General features: G+C 37.1%; 4 protein-coding genes across 6 annotated transcripts; 2 read left to right on the top strand and 2 right to left on the bottom strand.

The window, feature by feature from the left end:
* The first annotated feature begins 1,387 nt into the window (after positions 1-1,387).
* On the top strand, positions 1,388-7,642 carry LOC109604377 (juvenile hormone esterase-like). 2 transcript variants are annotated; one of them, XM_020020901.2, is made up of 8 exons: positions 1,388-1,540; positions 5,464-5,653; positions 5,707-6,019; positions 6,072-6,257; positions 6,313-6,512; positions 6,555-6,729; positions 6,780-6,973; positions 7,029-7,642. In XM_020020901.2, the coding sequence occupies exons 2-8, from the start codon at positions 5,474-5,476 to the stop codon at positions 7,527-7,529; spliced, it is 1,749 nt and encodes a 582-aa protein (XP_019876460.2). In that variant the 5' UTR covers positions 1,388-1,540; positions 5,464-5,473; the 3' UTR covers positions 7,530-7,642. The 2 variants fall into 2 exon arrangements, with proteins under 2 accessions (XP_019876460.2, XP_049822482.1); XM_049966525.1 differs by lacking the exon at positions 1,388-1,540 and adding an exon at positions 5,260-5,391.
* A 57-nt stretch (positions 7,643-7,699) lies between these two features.
* LOC109604375 (uncharacterized) lies at positions 7,700-8,991 on the bottom strand. The gene is made up of 5 exons (XM_020020898.2): positions 8,849-8,991; positions 8,682-8,799; positions 8,232-8,627; positions 7,881-8,179; positions 7,700-7,825 (listed from the first exon to the last, which is right to left on the bottom strand). Exons 1-5 carry the CDS (start codon positions 8,989-8,991, stop codon positions 7,747-7,749), a joined length of 1,035 nt encoding a protein of 344 aa, XP_019876457.2. The 3' UTR covers positions 7,700-7,746.
* On the top strand, positions 8,921-10,497 carry LOC109604376 (uncharacterized). Its single transcript, XM_020020900.2, has 4 exons — positions 8,921-9,044; positions 9,495-9,538; positions 9,662-9,897; positions 9,954-10,497. Exons 2-4 carry the CDS (start codon positions 9,511-9,513, stop codon positions 10,428-10,430), a joined length of 741 nt encoding a protein of 246 aa, XP_019876459.1. The 5' UTR covers positions 8,921-9,044; positions 9,495-9,510; the 3' UTR covers positions 10,431-10,497.
* Positions 10,498-11,007: 510 nt separating this feature from the next.
* LOC109604354 (uncharacterized) lies at positions 11,008-15,851 on the bottom strand. 2 transcript variants are annotated; one of them, XM_049966523.1, is made up of 9 exons: positions 15,283-15,851; positions 15,017-15,231; positions 13,271-14,967; positions 12,765-13,215; positions 12,617-12,695; positions 11,890-12,565; positions 11,695-11,835; positions 11,515-11,641; positions 11,008-11,464 (listed from the first exon to the last, which is right to left on the bottom strand). In XM_049966523.1, exons 1-9 carry the CDS (start codon positions 15,354-15,356, stop codon positions 11,280-11,282), a joined length of 3,645 nt encoding a protein of 1,214 aa, XP_049822480.1. In that variant the 5' UTR covers positions 15,357-15,851; the 3' UTR covers positions 11,008-11,279. The 2 variants fall into 2 exon arrangements, with proteins under 2 accessions (XP_049822480.1, XP_019876432.2); XM_020020873.2 differs by having other exon boundaries at positions 12,617-13,215.
* Between the last annotated feature and the right edge of the window lie 111 nt (positions 15,852-15,962).

Genomic DNA, 15,962 nt, shown 5'->3' with positions numbered 1-15,962 from the left:
AACACATTTTGTTTCATTGTTAACACAAATAACATAATCTTCATAAACAATATTGTATTATGTATATTTCCCTAAGTTGTTTTTAGTCATTATTAAATTGTAAATAATAATATTAATTAATTTTGAGACTAATTAAAATCTTGACTTCAGATTGTGCTGGATTAAAGGTTGGATTAAGCAATATTATATCTTTTAAGAAATTCCCCTTCTGTATTAAGTTTGTCACTGATAAAAAATCTATATACTGAAATTTATAAGATTATCTTCAATAGTTTAACAGGCTACCAAAACATAAATCCATGTAAATTAGGTTGTCTAATTTATTGTCTAATCTGAATAACTAAAATTGTCTATTAATAATAAGTTTTACTTAATAATTATTTTCTCTTATCTATTAAACGTAGTTAAATATGTAATAAAATAATCAACATTTTAACAATTTAATTAATATTTCGTATTATTAAATAAAAAATGTTTTTTCCTCTTTTTAAATACAATTTAGTATAATTATAATAAATTTATGTTTTAACATTTTAATTCATTTGTTGAATGATGAAACATTGCCATTAAAAAATACGAACATAATTAACAATATATTCACATGCTTACGTATTTATTTTGTACAAACAAAAAAGTTTGATAATTTGTTTATAAATATTTAACTTAATTAATTAAATAACACTCAGATAAATTGTAAAGTGAATGATTCGCAATTACGTATTTTTATGTTTAAATCGAGAAAAATGCAATCAAAATGATCCCTGCATGCTGCAAAACAACCATAAAAATTACTACGCCTAAATTATTAAATTGCATCACTAATTATAAAATAAATTGCACTTTATTTTGTTTGATTATCCGCCGTTCGGTCTTTTATCAGTTTTAATTAACGATGATTTATGGACGGGTTTTTGTTTTTAGAAAAGTTGCAACTTTTCACTAAAATGTTTTTGATGCAAGTGAACAATAAAAAACATGTTTTTTTCGCAAATCCTCCATTATCGTGCATTAACTAAAATAAACAATGTATTTTGTCTGAGGTTCGCCTGAATGGAAAACATTTTTATCTCGTCACACATCTAAATAAAACGGATTCGAGTCAATGTCGATTCGATGATTTGCTGCAACATAAACACTGGCTTGTTCATGTCTGCACGATACATTCGTTGCAATCCCGATGATTAAACCGATCGTCTAGGAACTATGTCAAAGATTAATCCATTAATTTTCGTAGAAAGAAAAACAACGAAATCTAATCCACAACTTTAAAACGGGAGCACCCTCAATCGAATCGTGTCAGTGTGCCAATGGTTCGTCCATTAACAAACATTTTTGCGAAAACAAGCCAAGACGAAAACAAACGCATCGCATAAAATGTATGAATGATTTTGCGGGAGAGCAATCGTAAATCGATTTATTTATAAAAGGGACATCGTCGGCTTAACCAGTACGATTCGCGTCTTGAGTACGGAACGTTGGGGCTGTGTCAAAGATCATAAGCGTGCAAGCGATTAGAACTACATAATTGCCATTCTACCGGGTAAGTCATTACTCTTTTTTCCTTTAAAAACGTCAATGTTTATGAGAAATTTTGCCTTTGGACGTAGTTCTTCAGTTTAATTGTTGTTTTTTGGAGTTGTAGACACATAAATATTAATATATTTCTGTGAGATTTTCAAAAACAGTTGTTGTTGTTTTCACTTTCGTATTAACTAGGTTTATTGTTAAGTTTCTCTCGTAGTTTATAATTTAAAATTTATACTCAGTGAACACATAGATTCAATGGTTTAATTTTAACAAAATTCAGTGTGTTGTTGCTGAAGAATGTTCATAGTAGAGTTTTGGTACTACAGTTTTCTTCTGTAATCTGTGTGTGGTGTTAAATTCGTACAATGAAGACACAGTTCAGTATCCATTTCACTCTTGTTGTGTTTAAAAGATTATTTTCTCCATTTCCAACATCGTTAGTATAAAGATGTCCAAATTTTAACCATCTTATTGAGTTTGAGAGTCTAGACATTGTTTGCCAGTCAGATGAAATGGAACTGAAGCTCTGTCTGTTAAAGGACGTAGTCTGAAAAAAATTGTGATTGACGTAGACTAACTTAGAAAAAGGTTGAAGGACAAACAAACGTCAAGTACATCGACACAGAACTCTATGAGATTGCTTTGTATCCACCCGTACAATTGCTTTGAGAAAAAACAAGGTTTCTGAGATACACGTGTATGTTATGTAGGTTTTGGCACACTAAAGAATGCCTGACTAAAACTGGCCAATTTTGAAAATAATTTTATAGTTCGAAATTTATATTCAATGAACACATAAATCAAGTGGTTTAATTTTTAAAAAATTTGGTGTTTTGTTGCAGAAGGTTGTTTGTAATACAGTTTTGGTACTGCTTTTTTCTTTTATAATCTCTATGTGTGTTAAATTCGTACTGTGAAAGCACAGTCCAGTATCCATTTAACTTTTCTTGTGTTTGAAGGATTCTTTCTTTCATTTCCAACATCGTTAGTATAAAGGTGTTCCAATTTTAACCATATAAGTAGGTAAAAGAGTTTATTCTTTGCTTGCCAGTTAGATGAATTGAAACTGAAGCTTTGTCTGTTGGAGGACGTGGTCTGTAGAATAACGTGATTAACGTAGAGTGGTTTAGAAGGAGGATGAAGGACAATCAAACGTCAAGTATTTAGGCTTAGAACTCTACGAGATTGCTTTGTATTGCCAAGAGAAAAAGCAAGGTTTCTGTGATACATATGTATATTCTGTAGGTTTTGGCCAATTTAGCCACCCTAAAGAGTGCCTGACTATAACTGGACAATCTTGAAAACAGTTTTATGGTTTTAAATTTATACTCATTGAACACATAGATTCAGTAATTGAATTTTAACAAAATTTGGTGTGTTGTTGCTGAAGGCTGTTCGTAATAGAGTTGTGGTATTACTTTTTCCTTCTATAATCTCTTTGTGTGTTAAATTCGTACAATGAAGACACAGTTCAGTATCCATTTCACTTTTGTAGTGTTTAAAAGATTCTTCCCTTCATTTCCAACATCGATAGTATAAAGATATTCAAATTTTAGCCATCTAAGTAAGTTTAAGAGTCCAGACTTTGTTTGCCAGTCAGTCTGGCTGGTCTGAAGAACATCGTTAATGATGTAAAGAGGTTCAGAAAAAGGTTGAACGACAAACAAACGTCAAGAGCATCGTCTTAGAGCTCTACGTGATTGTTTTGTATCCATTCGAACAATATAAAGCTGGATAATAGTACTGACAGAAACTTAAGATTTATGAACATAAATGGGTGCAAAACTGCTGGGCCAAAGTTTAAAATTTTGTCTACAAAGGAACGTTTTCATACGGAGAACCGTCCGCAGGTACAAACGAAACGTTTTCATAACAATGGGGCGTTTTACACTGTGATGAGCTCGTCTACTTATTCAAATCACCGACCCTCTTCAATAACGACCTAAGAATGAACGAAAGCTTGGTGTGGTTCTGGACTAATTTCGCCACCCTCGGCAAAGAGTGTCTGGCTAAAACTGGATAATTTTGAAAACAGTGCCGACAAAAAGATACATCAACATGGGGGGCTGCAAAATTGCTGGACAAAAGTACAAAATGAAATTGGGTTTGCACAAGGACAGAATGCGGTTCTGGGAGAATATTAAACTGTTTGAGAATCCAGAAGGTGTTCAACGAAAGTGTCTATGACCTCTAAGATGGTCCAATAATAGAGAACATATATATTTATGCTGAGCTGTGATAAATTATTTGTATGGCAATTTATGGGAAGACTTTTATTTAATCTTGAATAAATTAACACACATGATATTCTTGTGTTTATTTTATTGATCCAGTTGTGGTTTAAAAAGTTTTAAATCAGACAAATTTTACTTAAATATGACGCTTATTTCCATAATATTAAACACAACTAATTATAATGGTATTGTTTTTTGTATTCGTTAAGTTCGACGTTTCCTCAGTTATAGTTCTTCTCCAACTTGTTGAAAATGCTGAAACAAACAATAAAGGATTACAAAAGAACAGAAAGAAAAATCTGCATCCTACATATTTTGCAAATATTTAAGGACTTTTTTTCCTTGTCGTTGAGTCCGTTGTTTAAAACATCCAAGTTACAACTCAGAACTTTTAAAATATTAATTCCAACGACCTTAATGTGAGGTCTAAGCTATTATAAACTATAATAAACTGTCAGTTTGCCTAGCTTCACGTTTTGTGCTGGACAATAATCTCTGGTTTCCTTGCAAGCATCTTTCAAGTGTTGTGAAGCTAATGGGATGTTAAATGGAGTGAGGTAGTCTTCAGTGATGAGTCTCCATTATATAGTTGAATATGTGACAGTAATTGCCAGGGAGTAAAGAGAAATTCTTAAATTGTTTTTCAAAACACAGTTTTCCAATAAGACTTCATATTGGGAGTATTACTTTGGATTGTTTCCAACATTCCTATGAAAATGTCTTGCCTCTTCGGACTCATCTATTGAACACGTGTGAGACATCTAAGGTAGATAACTTCGTATTTCTGCCCTTCTTCCCCGGTCTTGGGCTGACATTCAACGTCAAGTAAAGGTGGCATGGAATGAGGTACCTTAGTATAAAACTGGTACCACATTAGATCAGTACCAAGACAAGTCATATTGCGAGGACAGCAAGATCCTCGGATTTATTATCTATTGAACAGATGTGAGACATCAAAGGCTTCGTATTTCTGTTGTTTTTCGACATTCTTGAGCTGACATTCAGCGTCTAATAGAGGCGGCATGGAATGAAGTACCTTAGGACGAAACTGATACCTCATTAGATTAATACCAAAGCGATCAATAAATGCTCGATTAACTTGGATGTCCAACTCATTATTAATTAAAAAAATGGTACTGATAATCTGAATTTTTAATAAATTACTAAACTATTAGGCCAAACTGTTTACCAAAAATCAATGAAAAATGATGACCGGATCTACGTGTTCTATTTTCTATGTCACTGAGTATATCTTAACACAAATTGATACCAAAACAAGCTTAACCCACAAATAGTCATTACTTCATACATGTTAAGCAAATTGCTTTTAATTTTATCTGTTAATTAAGTAACTACGTCTAACAACGAAAAAAACTACATCTAAAATTAGATAACAATTGGTATAGGCTCGTGCAGACAAAAATAGAATTTAAAACGAAACAATGTTAGATAATTTTAATAATAAACAACATAAAAAATGACAGATAACATATTGATCGATAAAAACCAGACGAAACAAGAGTTTTCTTCGCAATCATTCCGTTACAAATCATCTCCATCGAACTTCCACACGAAGCAAGATATCCGACTCTCTCCTTTCCACTTTTGAATGCACATCGAATGCGAAAAGGTTATCGATTCGTCCACCGTTATCGAAAACAACACGTACTGACCGAAATTTCTTGCGCGAATGTTTCCACAGTGTCCAGAAGATGCTCGCGGCACTCGTGTTGTTCCTCGCCGCCGTCACGGCCCACCAAGAGGAGCCGATCGTCGAAACGGAGCTGGGCAACGTGCGCGGCTCCACCAGACTGAGCCGTAACGGTCGCAACTACTTCTCGTTCACCGGCATACCCTACGCCAGGCCGCCGTTGGGCGAACTCAGATTCAAAGTAAGTTTTTCGAGGAGAATGAAACTGGTCAGCACCAGGTGTTTTCCTTTAAGAGTCCCCAAAAGTTGGAGCCGTGGACGGGAATATTGGACGCTACGCAGGATGCGTCGCACTGCATCCAAAAGAACTATCTGTTCGGGAATCCGAGGGTGGAGGGTCAAGAGGACTGTTTGTATTTGAACGTGTTTACGCCGCAGATCAGGCCAAAAAGAAATGTGGACAGGAGTGAACTTTTACCGGTTATGGTTTTTATACATTGGGGTGGCTTCTTCGCCGGCTACAGCAGTACCGATTATTTGGGTCCTGAATATTTTATGGACCAGAACGTCGTGTTGGTCACCTTTAACTACAGGCTAGGAGTTATGGGCAAGTAAAACTTAAAAACCTTCAAAACACCGCTCCTAACTTTATACCTTAGGTTTCCTGAGCACCAACGATGATGCTGCTCCGGGTAACTACGGATTGAAGGATCAGGTTGCTGTTTTAAATTGGGTCAAGGCCAACGTCAAGCATTTTGGTGGCAACTCCAACTCAGTAACTATTTTTGGACAAAGTGCCGGTGGTGCCAGTGTTCATTATCACATGCTAAGTCCCCTTTCCAAAAGTAAACAATCCTGTTCATCACCATTTCCTTCTTAATTAAATTAAACATGTTTTAGACTTGTTCCACCGGGCCATAAGTCAAAGTGGCACTGCGTTTGCCCTTTGGGCTTCACCAGTAAAAAAGGAACAGCTTTTGATCACCAAATACCAATCAAAACTGGTCGGTTGTAATATAAACGGTACCAACACGGAGATGATTACCTGTCTGAGGGAAGTAAAGGCCGATGTTTTGGTCGATAGCAACGACATGTTTAAGGTAATTTCAAGATTGGAAAGCTAGACAAATGTGGTTTTGTAGTTGTTCTCAATAGATCCGTTGAATGTTTACGTACCATCCGTTGAAACCATGACCAAGAATAACCCAGATCCATTCATCACCAAGACACCCAAAGAATACGTGGAAAATGGGGACTTTAGAAACGTGCCTTGGATCATCGGACTCGTACAAAACGAAGGGTTGATCAGAGCTGAAGGTGAGTTAACAAAAATGTCTTTGGTTTAATTGTTTTGGTTGATTTTTCAGCTTTGATCAGACAGTCACAAACCAGAACTGAACTAAGCAAACGTTTTGACGTACTGATGCCTCTTCTCGCGGCTTTTAAAATGAGTGTTTTTGACAAAGACATACCGGAAATTTGGCCAAAAGTTAGGCGGTACTACTTCCAAAATGGTGCGGTAGATTTCAACAAAACTGAGCACGTTCAAGGATTAATAGACGTGAGTACACACAACAGAATTAAGTCTAGCCGGACACTAAATAAGACGTTTTTAGCTTTACACCGACCGTGCCTTTGCTTACTCGTCGTACCAGGCAGCTTTGTATCACAAGTACTTCAACCACAAGGACATTTGGTTCTACAATTTTGACTACAAAGGAACGTTTTCATACGGTGAACCCTTCGCAGGTACAAACGAAACGTTTCCATATCAATGGGGCGTTTCACACTGCGATGAGCTCGTCTACTTATTCAAATCGCCAGCCCTTTTCAATAAAAATCTCTACGGGCACGACCTAAGGATGAGCGAAAGCTTGGTGTGGTTCTGGACTAATTTCGCCACCCTCGGCACGCCAAAGAGTGCCTGGCTAAAACTGGATAATTTTGAAAACAGTACCGACAAGAACTTGAGATACATGAACATGGGGGGCTGCAAAATTGCTGGACCGAAGTACAAAATGAAATTGGGTTTGCACAAGGACAGAATGCAGTTCTGGGAGAATATTAAACTGTTTGAGAATCTGAAGGTGCTCAACGAAAGTGTCTATGACCTCTAAGATGGTCCAATGATAGAGAACAAATATATTTATGCTGAGCTGTGATAAATTATTTGTATGGCAATTTATGGTTAGACTTTTATTTAATCTTGAATAAATTAACATACATGATATTCTTGTCTTTGTTTTATTGATTCAGTTGTGGATTAAAAGGTTTTAAATCAAACAAATTTTTCTTATATATGACGTTTATTTCCATTATATTAAACGCAACTAATTATGATTGTATTGCTTTTTTGTATTCGTTAACTTCGACGTTTTCCCAGTTACAGTTTTTCTCCAACTTATTGAAAACGCTGAAACAAACAATGAAAATTAACAAACAAACAGAACGAAAAATCTACATCGTACTTATTTTGTAAATATTTAAGGACTTCTTTTTCTTTGTCGTTGAGTCCGTTATGTAAAACATCCAAGTTACAATTCAGTACTTTTAAATTGTTAATTCCAACAAGGGTAGTGTGAGGTCCAGACTGTTGTAAACTGTAATAAACTGCCAGTTTTCCTAACTCCACGTTTTGTGCCACACAATAATCTCTGGCTTCTTTGCAAACATCCTTAATATGCTGTTGAGCCGGATGCCAATCCATAGTACCGTAAGAGCTCAAAAGACCCATTCCATTAACTGCTGCGTTAATCACGCCCAAACCCTAAAATAAATTAACTTAAATGGACCGGAAACATTAATTAAAAAACCCTCACTTGAAACTGTGGCAAGAAATCCACAAGAGTGTGGTCAATAAGTGTGAGTCTGGTGTAGCTCAAAATAGTTTCTATTTTGACGGTACTTTTCTCAACAATTTCGGCCAAAACTGAAACAGGATATCCGGTTATCCCAATGTGTTTAACTTTTCCCGATTGTACTATTTCAGCGACTGTCGGAAGAGTTTCATTGAGTATTACATCAATGCTCGGAGCAAATTCCACGTCGTGCACTTGCAGGAGGTCGACGTAGTCCAGCTGCATCCTCTTCAGGGATAACTCGATGCTTTCCTTCGTCTTTTTGGCCGAGAAGTCGAAGCGTTTCTTCAGGTCGGCTTCGTATCTGCCCACTTTGGTGGCCATATAGTAAGCCTTCCGGGGGATACCTTGCAAGCACTGCAAAATAAATCACTAAGAGTTGGGTGAAAATTGTGTGACGAACAAATTTACGTATCCCAAAGCCTCCTCGGACTCCCCATGTCCGTACCATGGGCCGGTGTCTATGAAATTGATGCCGCTTTTTATGGCGGCGTGGAGGGCCGCCTTCCATTCCTCGAGAGTACCCTGACTAATAACAAGTAAATCATTGGCAAGGCAGAAAATTGATCAGCACTCACCCATAAAAATAGGAGAAGACGCCCGTGCCAAAAGCAAGTTTGGACACTCTCAATCCGGTGTTGCCCAGTTCCCGGTACTCCATTTTTCGTACGGCCTCTTCATCGTGGAAGCCTGGCACGAAAGTGTCGGGTAGGTGAGACATTTTGGAGTGAATGTTGTTCACCAGCAATAGCAAACTAAACTAAAAATATTCGCGTAAGTGATAAACAGATATTATTTAGTTTATTAAGACTTTTTATAAATAGACATAACCTTTATTCATTTTGGTGGAATTTTTATCGAGAGATTTGAACATGTATCAAGATAAGATTGTTTTTATGGCCATTAATTTAGTATACATACAAGAGTGTTATTGATAAAAATGCAATTGGAGTCGGAATAAAAGTAAACACGTCTATAAAACTGGGAAGTAAACGATTTCGATATTCATCAATCACAATAATGTAGTGGGGATCTAATTGTTGGTACATGTACAGTGATTATTCAAATTACATTCTTTAATTGAACGTAGTTCCATTATCGCATTGAGTTCCAACACGTACCGTACACGTACAGCTTATCGAATTAAAGAATAATTGTTTAATATTTCTAATAGTGATAACTAGCAAAACCAATTCTAAGATAACGGTCTCATTTCGTTCCCAGTTACAAGGTTGTTACTATGGATACTTGGCCAACAAGCGATAATGGTATGTAAATTATTTTTTAACGTCTGGCGGCCTACAGAAATTTAAAAAATATTGTACTGTAACCCATGAAAGTTGATTAACCTTTTATCTGTGTTTACATAATTTATATCATTGATATTCCAGGCAAAATCAGATACCAATTATTAACAAAAGAATATTTAGAAAGTGCACTTGAATGCATGAAAAATTCATTCTATAAATACGAGAACGTGTGCAACGCTGTCGGTTTACCGCAGAACCCCCAAGCAGTACCCGAATTGGAGGAGCTCACACTGAGAACCGCAAAAGATGGAATGTCTGTTATCGCTGTGGATGTTACAACTGATAAAGTTGTGGGAATTTCATTCAATAAAATACAAGTAACCGTCTTGGGAGTTTATATGATTATTTTTATTCTATAAAAGTTGTATTCTAGGTGAAAAACAACGAAGGGGAAGGCACGTATTTCGAAAACTTCGCACGTTCCTGCAAGTACTCGTCGTCCAGAGGTGTGGTACAGTACATGAGAGACGCCGACGCAATTTGCGACCTTTTTGAGCTGTGCAACGTTGATTGTTTGCTGGAACTCATGTTCCTAGCCACCTTACCCGAGTACGGAGGCAAAGGAATCGCCACCAATTTGTGCCAACTGTCTTTAGACCTGGTCCAGAAATTGAAGAAAGGGCAGAACGTCAAACGGTCTTTGGACGGGACGGAATTACCCCTAGAACCAGTGCCTCAAATTGTTGCCGCCTTGTTCACGTCTTTTATTAGTCAGAAGATTGGAAGGAAGTTGAATTTTACTATAGCAGTTACGGAGAGTTACGATAACTTTTATCATGAGGGAGTACCGTTTTCTAAAGTTATTGGGCCTAAGACACCTAACTTCACTCTGGAGTACAAGGAAATTTAAATAATTTAAGTTAAAAGTTCAATGATTAACATAATATACTTCTGAAAAATAAAATAGCTTAAGGGTCTTTTTCAGTTCCACTTAGCCCTCTCCAATAACTCCTGGGGATTTATTAACTGGGAAAGATAAGTTATTAGACCTAAGTTCACTGTGGAGGGCAAGGTAATTTAAACAACAGTTAAATTAATAAAGTTAATGGTTAAAATAACAAAAAAATGTGGAAAATGAATTGAAATAAAACTTTATAGCAAAAAATAGTTTAACGGTCCTCTTCAGTTCCACCTAATGGTACCTCCTCCAACAGATCTTGAGGATAACGTAACTGGGATAAAGTTAATGGACCTAAGGTATCCAAATTCATTTCAGTGTACAAGAAAATTTAAACAAAAGTTAAAGTGATAAAGTTTTATGATTAAAATAATAAAATTCTGAAATATTATATGGTAAGAGATTACTAAAGGGTTTTCCCTTTCCCGGTTCCACTTAATTGCACCTCCAATAACTCTTGAGAGTTGGTTAACTTTGAAGTTATTAGACCCTAACTTCACTCTGGAAGATAAAGAAATTTAAACAGCAGTTAAAGTGATAAAGTTTTATGGTCAACATAATAAAATTCTGAAAAATAAAATAAAACTTCATATGGCACGGCTCTTCCTCAATTCTACTTAATGACACTTCCTCCAATAACTTCTAATGATAACTGAGAAAAATAAGATATTGGACTTAAGTGGTCCAACTTCACTCCACAGTACAATGGAATTTAAAAAACAGTTAGTGATAAAGTTTAATGGTTAACATAATAAAATTCTGAAAACAAAATAAAATTAAACTTCTTATGGCAAAAAAAAATTAAAGGTCATCTTCAGTTCCACTCAATGGCACCTCCTCCAATAACTCTTGAGGATATCTTAACTGGGAAAGATAATCTTCGGAGCACAACAAAAATGGCCTGACGCTGGTCAATTTGTATTGAGCCACCGATTTACTGATCCACTCCAAATCAACCGTTATACATCTGTACTTTTCGAGGTATTCTGCAAAAATGGACATTTAGTGGTGTCAGGGCCATCAAATGGCAACTTACTTTCGTAGATTTCGAAGTCTTGAGTTCCGACAATTTCGGACACGATTATTCCATGCAAACCGTCCCCAAAGTTGTTCATCGAATTCAAGTCTGGAACGACTTTTCCGTCTAATAATTTGATGACTTTCTGCAACAGATATATTGATAATTGTTAGGTTTAATTTTAGGTTGTCAATGTACCTCCACGTCGTCCTTCACTGCGGACTGGAAAGGGGGCAAACAACAAAACTTGAAGCCCTTGAACAAAGGCCTAGTTAGCCTCGAAAGTCTTGCGATCTTTGGGCCAGCAATGCCAGTTCCATCCAGCACCTCATAAGGAGCCTAAAGTAAACAAACAATTATTTACAGTACCAACATTAAAAATAACTTTTTTACTTCTGGAACGAGCCTGTTCTGCGCCAGGGAGTCCTTGACCCAATTATAGTTCAAAACCCAAGCCCCTGAAGCAACAGCCAGAATAAACTTCATGGTGTGCTCCTCCACGCAGTTGTTTTCGTCAACGTTGGCTATTAAGTGAGTCACAGACTCACTGTAGGTGGGCGAGAAAGTGACCAGCTTCCTGTGGGCCAACGTCGAAATGGTCAGAAGCTGCATTTTGTCCAACCTCGTTGCTGTAACCATCGGCTTACTGCCGATGCTACTATTGAGGTTTTCCTGGCTGACGTTACTGAAGGACGTACTCGGCGACTGCTGCACATAACTAAACATACTTCTTTGCCCCGGAATGGAGCTCAACATTCCCTTTTTACCCTTGGGCGTGTCCAACGGTTGGCTGGCCAGTTTGTTCCTGATCTGCGAGAAAATGGGCGAAAACGGCAAGTCCGGTTTGTGGTCTTTTGAACTAGGTGTGCTGGTACGGGAATTGATTTCCGGAAGGCTCCCCTTCCTGTTCAAGGTGTTCAACGCTTGGGAAGTGGGTTGAGATTGATTGGGAGGCGTTACCGGCGGCGGATCATCGCAGAATTCGGCCGGGGGCGGATCGTCGCAGAATTCCGCCGGAGGCGGAAGGGCAATTGCAAAATCGTCCGTGTTTAGAGACTGAGATGCGTTTCTGCAAAATGATCAACCAATGAAGCTGCCAGTAATTTAAATATTTAAGTACCTTTCGGGTAAATGCGGTGGTGTGCACTCGATGACGTCCTCGTCGTCGTCGTCGTCTTCGTGATCTGACGCTGAAATTTCTGCGGACAACAAGATGTTTTGTAAGATGTTAATTTTAGGCGAGTTGTTAGATGAAGTGGGTGCATTACCGTTGTTTTGAATTTCTATGTCCATGTCATCATTAAAATGGGTAATGTCTTTATTAATTTTAGTGGCAACATTATCTTTATGTTCAATTTTTACGTCCATGACTTCTTTAAAATCATGTTGTAATAACTTGTTTTTACCCAGGCCTTTTGGTTTTCTACCTTTAGCCTTTTTCGGTGGTTCTGGTTGTTCTGTCTCGTAGATTATGTCCGAAATGTCTGTGTTGATGTTTTTGGACGACCTCTCGAATTCTTCTATGTCCTTATCTAGTTTAGACAGACAATTTTCGTCGAAGTAATTGTCATCATCAAGCTTACCAGAACTGGGTAATCTTTCCAATAAAACATTACTAGTTTCAGAAACTTTTGCTTCCTCATCCACGTTCCTTGGAGGCTCCGCTACTTCTTCATTGGGCGGATTATCGTACATCTTCATTATTTTATCCAGACAATCCTATTGCAAAAAAATATTATTTAAACCCCCTCAACAACATAGTCCAACTACTTACATCATAATCGACCTCCTCACTTTCCTGCGAGTCAAACTTGATGCTCAGATTGGTCCTCAAAAATTTTGAACACGCCTTTTTACGCGGTATCCCCTCCTCGCTGTCCGAGTCGATGACCATCGGCCTCTTGTGGGACTTCGGCTTCTTCGACTGCGGTTCATCATGTATCAGAGCCCGGGTGACGATCTCCTGCGAATTGATGTTGTAATTATCCAACGAATCGCTCGACAGCACGTTGGGCGTGGACTTCTGTCTGTTGAAATCAGGCACAGTTATCGGTGATATCTTTAATATGTCCGGTTTGTCCTGCAGTTTGGCTTCTAGGGCGGCTATTTCCTGCGAACTGAAGTTTCCCACGTCCCATCCGTCGTTCGAACCTTGAGGTTTTCTTTCGGTGACTTTGCAGACTTCGGTTTGTACCGTTTTATTTAGTGATTGTAAATTAGTTTGGGTGTGTTGTTCACATGTCTTATATACAATTGTTTGGACTCCATTTTCTTTAACGTTTTGACTAGTTTGTGTGCTTTTTACTAAAGTTTTGCACGTTTGCACACTCTTTTGACTCGTAGTAATTTTATTTGATATAACTGGCACATCTATTTGATTTGTTTCATTTTCAGCAGTTTGACAACCAGTTTCAGTCAAATTTGGGCTGGTGGAGGTGCCTTTTTCTGATGTGTTTGATACTCTTTGGATGCCTTTTTGTGTTGAATTAATTATTTCATTTGGTAATTGTAGTTGTGACACTTGTTTCTCACAGCCTTTTAAATCAGAAAGTAACAAACTCTCTGACGCAGTTAGGCGTTTTTTTTTTTCCAAACGTGCTATACATTTTTTGAGAATTGTATGTATTGTGCCTATCTGTCTCTGTAAATTATTGTCATCTGGTGATGCACATATGTCTTGTGGACTGTACTGTTCTTCTAATAAAATTCGAATTACATTGTTGTCGCTTTTCATAGCTTGTTCAACGGCAATTCTCTTGTCAGACTCATCACGTTTGCGTCCAGCTTCGCTGGCTGTGCCCTTATTCAGTTCCACCTTGAGTTTCTTGGCAGACTTCCTGGATATCTTGGCATTGATGTCCTTCATCCTGTCCCAGCCTGATGGGCTCACACTGCTGTTGGTGCCCACCTCCTTCATTTCAGCCTCCAACTTGTCCAAATACTCATCCTCAATCAGGTTCTCTATAACCTTAGCCTCAGCTCTTTTGATCAGTTCCTCAGTACTCACATTCTCCATCGCGTAATTTTGTTCAACTGGTATGTCAGTGCAAATGGTGTGCCTCTTAACATTATCAGGTAGGGTCTCAATTTTCACCTCCAAAGACTTGCACCTCTTTCTGTTACCATCCAGAAGCACCTTAGGCAATTGTGAAATTGAGGGTGAGGGCCCCTCAACGTCCAAGCAATCGTCCACAAGCTGTTGCGTCTGCGTTAGTATGTCAAACCTGTTCTTTGTGCTAGACAGCCACTCAATCACAGACAATTTGTTCACTGCTAGTGCCTCTTTACTGCGTCTATTGCGTTTTTGCGACACGTTAAGGTCATCTAAGAGGGCATTGAAGGAGTTTTCTTTATTGCTGGAGTTGAGATCTTTGCTTTTCCTTGTGTAGGTCCTTCGGGGCTTACCTTCCGCAGGTTTTGTCAAGCTGATAATGTCCGGGTCGCTGTCAGAGTCCTGTGGTTCGGGAATTACTGCAATAATCAGCGTTAATTTGAGTAATACATTGAGGATTATACTTACATGACACATTATGGTTTGTTTTGATTTTATTGCAGAACTGAAGGAAGGTTGACCCCAGGTTATCGATGGTTGGATTGTGCCAGGCATGATTTCTTTTTAGTTTTAAGTCTTTTTGGCAGACCTGGCATTTTCGTTTTGTTGATTTGTTGAAACATGTTTGACAGAATATGTGGTTGCAGATCAAGTCCACAGACGACTCGGTGACTGTTTTGTGACTGCAATTGTTTGACTTAACATTTGTTTGATTTTTTGTTAATGACACTTACCAGATAGAACATTGTATGTTCTTTGAAACTTCGGAAAAGAGTTTTTCAACTTGGGCTAGCTGTTCTTTGTTCATTTTTGCCTAGGTTTGGTGTTTTCCCGCTATTTTTTGTGACGTTTTAGGTAAAAGTCACACCAATAATAAAAAGTGGAATCAGAAACACTGAGCTTATTTGTTACATATTTGTTTATTGTTTTGTTTATTGAAAATAAATACAGAAAAAATCTGTACAATAATAACTTCAAAACTGAACCACCTGTAGACTGCAAAACTGCGCATGGCATAAAGTAGCCAAAAAATTTTGAAATTTAAAAATATTTTCAATTTAATATTTTTGAAATTAGTACAATCATATCTATTATTAAATTTAATTTTTAATAGAAGTAGATAAAATTAAATAATAAACACGATTAACTATTGCGATGTTGTAACATTTCGTATATTTGACGCTGTTATTAATGATTGTATATTATATTTTAATAGATTTCATTGTTAAATTAAACAAACATAAAATTATAATTTAAATCTAATGATTGTCCTAATTGTTCACTTTATTTAGTAACATTTAATATAAAATAATGAAGTTTTGAAATATGGCAACATCAGAATCATAACCAACAATTTAATTCTAAATCCAATAAGAACTTTATCAAAGACATTTCGCAACATTAGACTGCATTG

The sequence above is a fragment of the Aethina tumida genome, chromosome 4 (assembly GCF_024364675.1).
Source record: "Aethina tumida isolate Nest 87 chromosome 4, icAetTumi1.1, whole genome shotgun sequence".
NCBI lineage: Eukaryota > Metazoa > Arthropoda > Insecta > Coleoptera > Nitidulidae > Aethina > Aethina tumida.
This window is presented reverse-complemented; position numbering and strand designations above follow the sequence as displayed.

Coding starts and splice junctions, on each gene's coding strand:
- LOC109604376 (XM_020020900.2), top strand. CDS start 9,511: ATGGATACTTGGCCAACAAGCGATAATG. Junction 9,539..9,661: donor TTGGCCAACAAGCGATAATG/GTATGTAAATTA, acceptor TTGATATTCCAG/GCAAAATCAGATACCAATTA. Junction 9,898..9,953: donor TTTCATTCAATAAAATACAA/GTAACCGTCTTG, acceptor GTTGTATTCTAG/GTGAAAAACAACGAAGGGGA.
- LOC109604354 (XM_020020873.2), bottom strand. CDS start 15,356: ATGAACAAAGAACAGCTAGCCCAAGTTGAAAAACTCTTTTCCGAAGTT. Junction 15,232..15,282: donor AACATACAATGTTCTATCTG/GTAAGTGTCATT, acceptor AAACAATTGCAG/TCACAAAACAGTCACCGAGT. Junction 14,968..15,016: donor AACAAACCATAATGTGTCAT/GTAAGTATAATC, acceptor TGATTATTGCAG/TAATTCCCGAACCACAGGAC.
- LOC109604377 (XM_020020901.2), top strand. CDS start 5,474: ATGCTCGCGGCACTCGTGTTGTTCCTCGCCGCCGTCACGGCCCACCAA. Junction 6,258..6,312: donor GCTAAGTCCCCTTTCCAAAA/GTAAACAATCCT, acceptor AACATGTTTTAG/ACTTGTTCCACCGGGCCATA. Junction 6,730..6,779: donor AGGGTTGATCAGAGCTGAAG/GTGAGTTAACAA, acceptor TTGATTTTTCAG/CTTTGATCAGACAGTCACAA.
- LOC109604375 (XM_020020898.2), bottom strand. CDS start 8,991: ATGTCTCACCTACCCGACACTTTCGTGCCAGGCTTCCACGATGAAGAG. Junction 8,180..8,231: donor ATTTCTTGCCACAGTTTCAA/GTGAGGGTTTTT, acceptor AATTTATTTTAG/GGTTTGGGCGTGATTAACGC. Junction 7,826..7,880: donor CTTAAATATTTACAAAATAA/GTACGATGTAGA, acceptor TGTTTGTTTCAG/CGTTTTCAATAAGTTGGAGA.